We start from the raw sequence: 12,800 nt of genomic DNA on the forward strand, positions 1-12,800 counted from the left end.
CCAACTGGGTTCACAGCTCATCTCTCTGAGGTCTCTTCAGATTTCAGAAGCAACTATTAAAAAAAATTTTTATTGGGGACTCTTACAACTCTTATCACAATCCATCCATCCATCCATTGTATCAAGCACATTTGTACTTATGTTGCCATCAGCGTTTTCAAAGCATTTTCTTACTTCTTGAGCCCTTGGTATCAGCTCATTTTCCCCTCCCTCCCCCTCCCTTCCTCACTCATGAACCTTTGATAATTTACAAATTATTATTATTTTTTCATGTCTTGCACTGTCCGATGTCTGCCCCCACTCCCTTGTCTGTTGTCCATGCCCCTGGGAAGGGGTTATAGATAGGTCATTGTGATCGGTTCCCCCTTTCTCCCCCCACCTTCCCCTCACCTCCTGGTATAGCTACTCTCAATATTGGTCCTGAGGGGTTTATCTGTCCTATATTCCCTGTATTTCCAGCTCTTATCTGTACCCATATACATGCTCTGGTATAGCCAGATTTGTAAGGTAGAATTAGGGTCATAGTAGTGGGGGGGAGGTAGCATTAAAGAACCAGAGGAAAGCTGTGTGTTTCATCGGTGCCACACTGCACCCTGGCTGGCTCATCTTCTCCCACAACCCGTCTGTAAGAGGATATCCAATTGCTCCACATTCGCCCCACCCCCATAATTCACATTATGATTTTTGATCTGGGTTTTTGATGCCTGATACCTGATCCCATTGACACCTTATGATCACACAGGCTGGTGTGCTTCCTCCATGTGGGCTTTTTTGTTTCTCAGCTAGATGGTATCTTGTTTATATTCAAGCTTTTAAGACCCCAGATGCTATATCTTTTGATAGCCTGGCTCCATCAGCTTTCTTCACCACATTTGCTTATGTGTTCGCTATGTCTTCAGTGATAGTGTTGGGAAGGTGAGCATCTCAGAGTGCTGGATTATTAGAACAAAGTGTTCTTGTGTTGAGGGAGTATTTGAGTAGAGGCCCAATGTCGATCTGCTTCCTTAATACTAAACCTATAAATATATGTACATAGATCTATTTCACCATCGTCATATTGAAATATATTTACAGGAGGGAGGGGAAAAAAAGAGGACCTGATGCAAAGGGCTTAAGTGGAGAGCAAATGCTTTGAGAATGATTGGGGCAGGGAATGTGCAGATGTGCTTTATACAATTGATGTGTGTATATGTATGGATTGTGATAAGAGTTGTATGAGCCCCTAATAAAATGTTTTTTTAATATTCAAAAATATATATATTTACATATGTACATGCCTGTATCGAGATCTCTGTAGATGCCCTTTTGCCTCCTAGTTCTTTACCCTATTTCCTTTTACTCTCCTCTTGTGCCACTTTCATGTTCAGCCTTCTTTTGGATTTCAGCGATTCCTCTAGGTTACATTGCCCTTGATCAAGCCCTAGCAGACCCTCCTTGCCATTGATTTTCGGTCACTTGTTCCCTTGTCCCTGGGTTTCTTAACACCCACTTCCTCCCCTGCCTCCCATATTCCACCCCCTGCCACAAGAACTGTCGTCCTGTTGTTAACTCTTCCCGCTTGCTTATCCTGCCTATTCCATCCAGATAGACACGCAGTAAGAACAATATGCACAAACACAAGACTGACCACAACAAAGCAACAACAGAAAAATAAGGCAATAGCTACACCATCACCAACAACAAAAAGGAAACGACAGAAAAAATGCCTATAAATAATTCAAGGTCGAATCCGAGAAGCACCTAGATTCCTAGCGAGGAGTCCCTGAAGCCCAGCCACGATGTTTCGGGTCGAGGGCCTCGCACCGAAGCTGGACCCCGAGGAGATGAAACGGAAGATGCGCGAGGACGTGCTCTCCTCCATACGGAACTTGCTTATTTACGTGGCCCTGCTGCAAGTCACTCCATTTATCTTAAAGAAATTGGAGAGTATATGAAGACTTGTCATCGCCTGAGATTATGTGATGTGAAGAACCTAGTTCCAGTCTTCCCAGCTTTAAATGAATAGACCCCGAAAGATATACCAGACTCTGATTGAATGGACTTAAAAACTCTGCTCGACAAGAACAAGTTTTTTTTTCTTTTCTGGTGACTGACTGATTATAAAATTAATTGGGCAATGTGAAAAGATTTCTTGTGGTATCGCACCCTTTTGCCTCTGATGCTCCGCCTTCCGTGAATGTTGATGTTATTATTATTACATCTTGTCAAACTTCATTTTCCAGCAAGTATTCATCACCAGTGACTGCAGCAGGTCTGTCTTGACCGCCATCCCTGTGGACCTTTTTGTTTTTGTCCAGAATGTAGTTGTGAAGCGTCCATGACAGTTAGTTACATTTTGTGGAAGTCAGCACAGAACCACAATGCTATCTGACCACAGAGCCATCCGTCTGTATTTTTTTAAAATAAATGTATCTGTGGGGAAAAAAATTCAAGGTCTATTTGTTGTCTTTTACGAGTGTTTTCCAGTCGAGTCTGATGGGGCGCTATGCCCTGGCCCCACAGTCTATTTTTGGTGTTCCCTGGGGACTTCCTTGCTCTGCTCCCCTTGCTGCTCTATTGCACACCCCCAGCACCTCACCTCGGTGTGGTGGAGTCAGGGCGGTACAATTCCTGCCCTGTGTCTCCAGTGTTGGTCCCCGTGGTACTAAGTAAGGGTCAATGAGGAACGCTGTGTCCCATGGTGGGGCCAGCCCTATGGTCCTCTCTGTGCATTGCTGCGCTGAGCGGGAATGTCATTTTCAGGACTTGGTGGGCCAGGATGTGCTTCACTCTTTTTTCCTTCCCCCCTCGTTTGCTCCTGTGTGCTCTGATCAGACACTTCCCTCTCCCTGAGCTTTAACTTCAGTGCTGTCCTCTGAAAGGAATTCTTCAGGGGTGGGGCTGGGGGAGTCTGTTCACTTAGTTGGCAATGGGAATGGCCCCTCTGGTCTCAAAAGTCACTATTTGTCCACTTAAAAAAGCAACTGCTGAAATGCTTCTAACTGGCCAGCAAAAGCGAGCCTTTAATTGTGAGCACTGGCCACAAAGGGGCACCAGCACATCAGTGAAACTTAGAAAGTCGACCAGCGCCACATTCAAGGTTGTGTACTTCAGATGCCGTTCTGCAGTCAAAACAAACAAACAAACAAGCAAAAATAGTGGAATGTTTCCTTTTGAGTGGTGAAAACAAACAAACAAACAAACAGTCTAGAATATTTTAAGAAATATAAGGGAGGAAGGAAGGGACCGTTCCCAAGACATTTATTTCTAAGGTGACAGACCATAACTAAAAAGAGTTGTCTTACAAACCTTTTGGAAGAGGAGCCCTGGTGGCGTAGTGGTTATGTCTTGGACCATGACCCACAAGAACCTTTCAGAAATGTTTCTCAAGAAACTACATATTCCTGCCACAGAAGGAATTTAAGCAAAATCTCTAGACTCTCAGAATTTACCCACCAATTTCTACAAGAAATATTTAATCTCGAGTAAAAAGGGGAGTTCTGGTTAATTGTAACATATGTATTTTATTTTATGCATTTGTAAGTTGTTATTTGAAATAACCCATACCATACACCCTAGTTAATAATTTTTATCCCATGCAAGCATATACTGGAAATAATAGGTAATATGTACCAGCAAGATTTCTAAATATCAAAAAGCTTTATTTCAGACAGACAATGCTCCTAAGTCCATCAGTGATATGCCCCACTTTTTAATACTAGATGTCTAACAACGATAAGTACAAGAATGAAGAAAATGCTACAAGAGGGAGAAGAGGAATTAGGAGAGATAGAATGTGGGGCAGGATATGGGGGTGGGGGTGATGAGTGGTTGGAACTATTGAATGCAGAGTTAGTAGTCCGAAATGTAAGCCCACCATCACACACACACACACACACACACACACACACACACACACACACACACACACACCGAATTCACAGTTTAAAATCATGAAAAAGGTCATTTCCCGGCGTATAGTAAAACTATAAAGGTAAGTAAAAAAGTATTGCTACAAGGCTTCCGGTGTGTACATGTATAGGCTTATTTTAAACAGCAAGTGTTTGCACCTGTCTCTGATCAGTGGGTGGCTGCAGATAAGTTCTCTCAGCAACAGTTGTCTTCATCTTGTTAGAGTGCCTACCAAAAAGTGTCTGACCAAAACAGTGGCTTACAATGGGGTCTTTTGCACCAGTTAAATTCAAGACAGAGATCAGCTCAGAAGTTCATAATGACCATCTTTTGTGATTCCAAAGGGATATTCTTGATAGATTTTCTTGGGGGCTTATTAGGAAGAAATTTTAAGAAAATAAAAAATTACATTGTGAGAAAATGCTATGCGAGTTACCTCAAGAAAAAAATGTTCCCCATCATGACAGTGCATCTGCTTATTATTTGAGGGGAACAAGGATTTTCTACAACAGTTTTGTTGAGAACTCTTACCCCATCTAAACTACAACCCTGACCTTATCCCTTCACACTTCTTTTTTTCCCCTAAACTCAAAGAACATGGAAAGGGAAGACCATCTGAAGCCCTTGCCATGTTGACATTGTCTAATCTGAGAGTGCAGAATTCTTCAGGGAAGGTTTAGAGATGGAAACACCATTTTCAAAAGCTTATAGACCTAGATAGATGGATGTTCAGTAAGAATAGTTTCACAGTGTGATATTTTCATTTAATAAAGTTTTTGATGACTTGTAGCAATATTTTTTTTTACTTACCTTTAGGTATTATTATTCCCAAATGCTTTCTCTTGGGACTATATAGATCTCTGTCTTCATCTCAGATTCATTTCTTGTAAACCAAAATAGTAAGTCAACATCTATTATCTAACCATCAAAGATTAAGGAACCCTACTCTACCTTCACGTTCAGGAGGAGATCACTGAAGATAAGGGTGCTACAGCAAAGTGTAGTGAAGAAAGCAGACGGTGCCCAGCTATCAACTGGAATAGTGTCTGGGATCTTAAAGGCTTATATTCAGATAAGCAGCCATCTAAGTGCGGCGCCAACTAAGTCCATATCAAAGAAGTACACCAGCCTGTGTGACGCAAAGATGATGATAATAAAATCCAAATATGATGAAGAGGAAAGGAGCAGAGCTTAATATGTGAACAACCAATTTGTAAAGTGCTATGGAGGACAGTGGGAGCCCTGCATAGTCCTTGCAGAGGATCTAGTCAGAGTAAGCCTCTGACAGATTCTTCTCTGGCCACAGGCAAGGGACTCCAACAGCTTTACTATTAGAAATTATTGTTAACATGATTATGGTGGATCGGACCACAATATGATACTTGCTCAGTTGACCACCCTCTTGACCCAATCTGAATTTTCTCTAGGCTTAAATATTTCTCACTTGTTCCACAACAGAGAGAAATTTCTTCTCTGGCATTTATAATACTATTGGTATTTTCTTTCTTAATCTTTATTTTTATATTATTTTTTCTTCTTTATGTTTCATTTGCTTTTGTTTTCTTTTTTTAAAAATTATTTTTATTGAGGGCTTGTACAACTCTTATCACAATCTATACATCCACTCATTGTGTCAAGCACATTTGTACATTTGTTGCCATCATCATTTTCAAAACATTTTCTACTTGAGCCCTTGTTATCAGCTCCTCATTTTTTCCCTCCTTCCCCCACCCTCCCTCCCTCCCTCATGAAACCTTGATAAGTTATAAATTATTATTATTTTTTCATGTCTTACATGGTCCAATGTCTCCCTTCACCCGCTTTTCTGTTGTCCATCCCCCTGGGATGTGATCCTTTCCCCGGTCTACCACCACCTTCCCCTTCCCCTCCTGGTATGGCTACTCTCAATATTGGTCCTGAGGGTGCTTTTGTTTTCTATTTTTCTGTTGGGCGTCCCAGTTTATGAACCACAGAAGGAGTGGATGCATAGAGACAATAACTGACACAATGGTGTATCACAGGGGTGGGATGTGGATGGGGAGGGTGAGGGGAATTTGGGATCAAACAATGAATGAACGATGGGGAGGGATACCTAGAACTGATTGTGATGGTGTATATACAACTTAAAAATGATTTTTCTATGGAAGTGTACATTATATGTGAATTTTATATCAAGAAAAAGAAACCAAAGTTGATCAATGATTACCATGGGTGAGAGAGGAAGAGTTTTTGCTTAGGGGAGATTAAGTTTATGTTAATGGTGGTAGAATAATTTGGAAAAAGTTATCAATAATGGCAGCACAGCACAAAGTATAATTAATGATATTTGTATTATACATGTAGAAATTGTTGACTTGGAGGAAGTTTTGCTGTGTATTTTCCCGACACAATTTAAAAATTTACACTAATAACAATGAGTATAAGAAGCAAATGTTCTAAACTTGATTGTGGTGAGGATGTACAACACTTCTTGGTATGACTGAACTACTGAATGAACTGTAGGTTATGTGAATGACGTGCCAATGCAACTGTTAAAACAAAACCACAAAAGATTAAGGACCCCACTGTCCTCTGGCGCTGGAGGAGTTGCTGAAAAGCTCTCTCGCTGGTAGTGCTCTTAGAAACTGTTCAAATCTTTCCAAAGAACAATTAGCACCCAACCCTGATGCGTTGGACACAGGAGGAAGTCATGATGAGGCCTCCACCGTGGGACTGCGACACCTTGAGCTCTCCACCCGACCCCCATGGCCATGTCTGTGGATTTAAAGACCTAACGTGGCTCAGGCGGGTCGAATTGCTGAGGAATTCGTCTATATTCACTATAGTAAATAGGCAGAGGAAACTCCGCCTTTGCAGAGGACAGTGAAGGCCTACTTCACCCACTGCTCCATCTGCTCAGAGCAGGAGAGTTGGGTGGAAGATTGCTTCCATTTCAAGGACTGAGCTAGTAGTTAAGGGGCCGAAGTCCCTCCCCCTAGAATCCATTAGTTCCAGCAACATCAATTTCTATAACCTGAATATGTTCATTCCATTTAGGAGCAGAGTAGACGAGGGTGCTGAAACGAAACTGCTCTCTCCAGCTTGGATACCTAGCAGCACCTGCTCTCGCAGCTGCCCCTCCGGGTGGACGCCTTTGAAGAAGTTCAAAGTCAGTTCTTGTTTAACATGCCTGATACGTACACATCCCTCTAATGACATCCTGAGAGTAATATTCAATACATGGTCTCTTGACAAATATTCATTGAGAGGACCTTTAATAGCACGGCCGGTGGGTTTTCAGCACAACCTTATTTTCTGGGAGGAAGTGCTTTTGTTGTTTTCTTCTGTCAGGATAGTTGTTTAGTAAGATTTACACTTATTTTCTTTTTAAAACAACTTATCACAATCCATTCATCCATCCATTGTGTCAAGCACATTTGTATATCTGTTGCCATCATCATTCTCAAAACATTTGCTTTCGGTTTGAGCCCTTGGTATCAGCTCATTTTTTCCCCTCCCTCCCTCTCAAACCCTTGATAATTTATAAATTATTATTTTATCATGTCTTACATTGTCCAATGTCTCCCTTCACCCACTTTTCTGTTGTTCGTCCCCCTGGGAGGAGGTTATATATAGATCCTTGTGATTGGTTCCCTTTTCTAGCTCACCTACCCCGTCCCCTCCTGGTATCACTACTCTCATTATTAGTCCTGAGGGGTTTATCTGTCCTGGATTCCCTGTGTTTCCAGCTCTGGTCTGTACCTGTGTATATGCTCTGGTCTAGATGGATTTGCAAGGTAGAATTGGGATTATGATAGTGGGTGGGGCAGGGAGGAAGCATTTAAGAACTAGAGGAAAGTTGTGTGTTTCATTGTTTCTACACTGCACCCTGTCTCCTCTCCTCCCCATGACCCTTCTATAAGGAGATGTTCAATTGCCTACAGACGGGCTTTGGGTCTCCACTTCGCACTCCCCCTTTCACAATGATATGTTTTTTTGTTCTTTGATGCCTGATACCTGATCCCATCAACACCTCCTGATTACACAGGCTAGTGTGCTTCATCCATGTGGGCTTTGTTGCTTCTTAGCTAGATGTCTGCTTGTTTATCCTCAAGTCTTTAAGACCCCAGATACTATATCTTTTGGTAGCCTGTTCCATCAGCTTTCTTCACCACATTTGCTTATACACCCACTTTGTTTTCTGGGATCATATCAAGAAGGTGAACATCATGTGATGCCAGGTTATTAGAACAATGTGTTCTTGCATTGAGGGAGTCCTTGACTAGGGGCCCAGTGTCCATCAACTACCTTAATATTAAACCTATAAATATATGCACATAGATCTATTTCCCCATTGTCATATGTAAGTATATTTACATATGTGATGTACACTTATTTTCAGCAAACACTAGTGATGTGGTTTTACTATATGGTATTTGCTTTCAATCCAATGAAAACAGTAATAATTAAGGTTTGCATCCCACTGTGACATACTATTATTGCACAGAGATGTTCAGTAGTCTTTTTACATGCAGTGACCTGTTTTATGTTGGCATGATTGTTTTTATGATGTGGATTAGTAGACTAGAGAGATACAAAATGCTCTCAGTTGGTACCTGAGTACTAGAAACTTAGTGGCTTAAAAGCAAAGCTTCTTACGATTTTCCAATTTTAGTGTATGTGCTGCCGAAAGGAGCACCGTAAGTTTTTCCTTGGCAGCTCCGGGTCTGTAACGTTAGGTTATGAATGGTTGTGCAGCTAGCAGAGTTAATGTGAAATTTGAGAACGACAACTGTTGAAATCCAAGGTCAAAGCCAAAACCTAAGAAGAAGTGGCCAAATGCCAATTTTGGGTACATGTTTTCTGCTTCTTCAATATGGCATCCTATATTTTAGGATTTATATTACAATACCAATTGGTATTACTTACCAATTGGTCATAAGTGTCACCATAAACTCTAAGGAAGATATTTTTAAAGGTTTTGAAATTTATTCCATACTTATGGCTAACATAGGTCTGAATTTATTCTAGAGAACTGGTAGCACAATGCCAGTAACAGGCCTAATCCTGAGAGCTGAAGGATAACAGGTAAGTAGGAAACAAGTGATCGCCATGAGCGATTGGACCCATCGCTTATCTTCTGCATCTTCCACGGGAACTTTAGGACAAAACACCATTATGCATGAATTCCCCGCGTGATAAGGTTTTGTCCCTGCATTTTACTACCAACTCCATTGTTTTTTAATTATTTTAAATGATTTTTATGATATAATCTTTTATATGGCAGTGAGCAATAAGATGTATCTTAAAATGCTCTGTTTCTTTTATGTGGCTAACTCTTTGATCTTTCAAAGAGAAAATGGGAAACTGCAGATCTTTATAAACCCATAAACTTCAAAATGACAAATTAATTTGATGTCTCAACTTCAAAGAGAAGGAGACTTTGATTTTAAACTTTAAGCATGGTTTCAATTTTTAAAATGGTTTTAAACTGCACCTGCCAGGAACCTTGGTGGCACTGTTGGGTAAGCTTCGTCCTGCTAACTGCAAGGTTGGCGGTTTCTGTCCACCAGCCGCTCCACTGGCAATAAAGGGCGGTCAGGGGGACTGCTCCTGTGAATACTTCTAGCCTCGGAAACCCTAATATATCACTCCTGTGAGTTGGAATGACTTGATGGAAGTGGACTTGGTTTTTGGTTGAGATCACGTAATTTTAAACCAGTCATTCGTTTTCTGTTGCCCCAAACTGTATTTATGCTATATTAGCAAAATAAGGGGTTGGAACTTAATTTTAGAAATGATGCGTGTCTTCTTGTGGTATGAACTTACACATTATATTCTGCTCAAAATAAGCTTAAAACACCACGGAGCAACAGCAACACGTTGAATGACCAAATATTACTCCTCTCTTGAGAAGAGTCACAACCAGAAGCTTCATACATATAGCTCCACATTCGCTGCCATTCAGTCCATGGTGGTCCTATAGACAGACTAAAACTGCCCCTCGTGATTTTCCAAGATGGGAACTCTTTATGGGTTTAGAAAACCTCATCTTTTTCTCTCAAAGTGGCTGGTGCTTTTGAAGTGCTGACCCTACAGGTCATAACCCAATGCACAATCCACTATGACAGCTAGCAATAACTTAATTGGATGGTTAGATACTATTAACTAGCAGGTTCTGAGGGGAACAAGTAATAAAATTGTTGTTGAACAATTGGATGGTGTAAGATTATATATATATATATATATATATATATATATATATATATATATATATATATATATATTCCAGAGGCGGGGGGAGGCAGGGGGGGAGTTAGGATAAGGGAAACCGTTATCAAAGAGTTCAAGAACAGAATTGTTTTAAAAATGATTGTGACAGCAACTGTACAACTATGCTTGATCTAATTGAATTATAGATGGTTATAATATCTGTAAGAGCTCCCAATTTAAAAAAAGAAGAAGAAAGGGGGTGGGGGGCATACACCTAGGCTAAAAAGTAACTGGGTTTGTCTGTGCTCTCTGGGTGGTAGGATTATGAATCTTTTTCCTTTTTACAAAATTTTCTAAAATCTATGTATTGAATGTATAACTTTGAAAATGGGGAGGATGGGAGTGGGGAGAATCTTAAAAATCTACATTTAAGTAACCTGCCAGTAACCAAAGTCACAACAGAAGAATGGTCAGTGTATGATACAAAGTAATGTAGTGTATCTTATAAATGGGAAAAGTAAGAAATTAATCTTATTAAACAACATGTTAACCCATTAGAGATCACCTTGAGGACTGCGCTCTGTTAGAACTATAGTTAAGTTCCCATAGGAGGCCCCGGTGGCCCCGTGGTTAAAACACTTGGCTGCGAACCAGAAGGTTGGCGTTTAGGACCAGTGACTTCTCAGGGAAAATGTTGAGATCCGCTTCCGTAAAGATTTGGAAGTACCGTGGGGCAGTTCTCCTCTGTCCTATTGTCATTGGGAGTGGGAATTCAACTCAAGGCCACGGGTTTTGTTTTGCTTCTTTGAGTTGCTATATGCAACACAACATAGATGAGTCCAATGGAAATATGAGCAAATCTCTTCACAACACAGTTTCTAATCAGTTTATCCTTATATCATCATTCAAAAATTACAGCTTGATGCTTTATAATCTTCCTAAATGAAGACTGGCCCCACAAATGAACTTCTAAACCATATTTAGTCCCAAAGAAATGTTTATTGTCTTTCTACACTATAAATTGGTAGTTTATAGAACAAGGTTAACCCAATGAGGGCACTTATTCAACACATATCCACTGCACGGTGACTGCTACAGTGAAAGTATGGAATGTGCTATGAGATAGCTAATTCAGCCTTCAGAAGTCTAGGAGAGCTTCTCATAGGAAATGTCACTGACCTGTTTTTGAAGGATTCATAAAGGCGAGGCAGGGAAGGGATTTCAGGTAGAAGGAATAGGGTATGTAAAGGTAACAAAGTAGTATAGTTTTAAAAATATTATACTAACACACAAAACGGTACATGTGACTTTTAGCTTCACATCTGGGCAAGTGGCTGGAAAACAAAACAACCTTATGATTTTTTAATTGCTTTTTCTGTAGCAGCCTGAGGTAATCTTTCAAAATAACCTGCCAGTCTACTCACTTGACCCAGAACCCCCACAAAATCATGCAAATCAATAGAGTTGAATCTTGGGGTCCATTTCAAGAGCACCCATGAAACTGCCGGGGTCAACAAGGGTGTGCAGATCCAGAAGGCCACTGAGTATTTAAAAGACGTTGCTTTGCAGAAGCAGTGTGTGCCCAGGCCCAGCAGTGAGGTTGGACCCAGGGTCGGTGGCCCCATAAGAGTGAATTTTTGCGGCAGATGCTTAAAAAATGCAGAGTAATGCTGAACTTCAGGGTTGCGACGTGAATTCTCTAGTCTCTGAGCACACCCAGGTGAACAAAGCCCCAGGAAGGGCTGCTGGACGTAGAGAGCTCACAGTCGAGTCAACCCATCCACGAGCTCCCTCTGCCACACGGGGACGATCCTTTCGGAAAAGGAACCAAGGGTTCCTGAATCAGAAGAGGTTTCACAGAGGAAAACGATCTCCCAGAAGAAACTGAAGAGGCAAAAACCTATGGCTCAGGAGTAAATGAAACTTAAAAGCTAAAAAAATTTTTTTGATTTGTAAAAGAACAATAATTTTTTTTAACTTTTAAGTTTAACAATGGTTTGTTTTAACTGAAATAAACTGCAAGTCGGAAACTGCTTGTGTATCTGTTGTTTTTCATTAGGCTCTCTCTGTGCTGCGTGAGTCTATAAAGGAATTTATGGACTAGTAATCACACATATAGGCTAATTTTGGACTTAAGGACTTGACCTGGACTGGGCTGGGCTGTTTTCTCAATGTTCAATTGCTCTTATATATAAGCTTCTCCCTTAGACACATAGGAGTGTCTCTGAATTTGCTTCTCTACACAACCTGGCTAGCACATCACCTCAGAAGAAATACCTGGAGGTCTTCCAAAAGTCCTAGGGATTAGTTCTACTCTGATACACACAGGTCAACTACAACAGTTCACTGTTAATAAGGAAGTAGATAAAGAAAAGGTCGATCATTTGAAATAATGATGGATGCTAGGGGTAGATAAAATGGATTATATTGGACATTTTTTATTTGTAAAAGGACTGCATTTAATTATAGTCTTTTTTATTTTAAATACTTTTATTGGGGGCTCTTACATCTCATCACAATCCATACATTCCTCCAGTGTCAAGCACATTTGCACATCATCATTTTACATATGCAAACATATATATATATATATGTAATGAGAGGGGAATAGAATGTCTATATGTTAAGGATTAAGGTTGCAGATGGACACTGGGCCTCAACTCAAGTACTCCATTAACACAAGAACACTTTGTTCTAACAATCCGGCATTCTGTGAT

General features: G+C 40.6%; 1 protein-coding gene across 1 annotated transcript; it reads left to right on the plus strand.

Moving 5' to 3' along the window:
• The first annotated feature begins 1,732 nt into the window (after positions 1-1,732).
• Positions 1,733-1,934, plus strand: LOC142450825 (mitochondrial import receptor subunit TOM5 homolog). Its single transcript, XM_075552770.1, has one exon. It carries the CDS (start codon positions 1,779-1,781, stop codon positions 1,932-1,934), a length of 156 nt encoding a protein of 51 aa, XP_075408885.1. The 5' UTR covers positions 1,733-1,778.
• The last annotated feature ends 10,866 nt before the right edge of the window (positions 1,935-12,800 follow it).

Source organism: Tenrec ecaudatus, chromosome 6, assembly GCF_050624435.1.
Source record: "Tenrec ecaudatus isolate mTenEca1 chromosome 6, mTenEca1.hap1, whole genome shotgun sequence".
Lineage (NCBI taxonomy): Eukaryota > Metazoa > Chordata > Mammalia > Afrosoricida > Tenrecidae > Tenrec > Tenrec ecaudatus.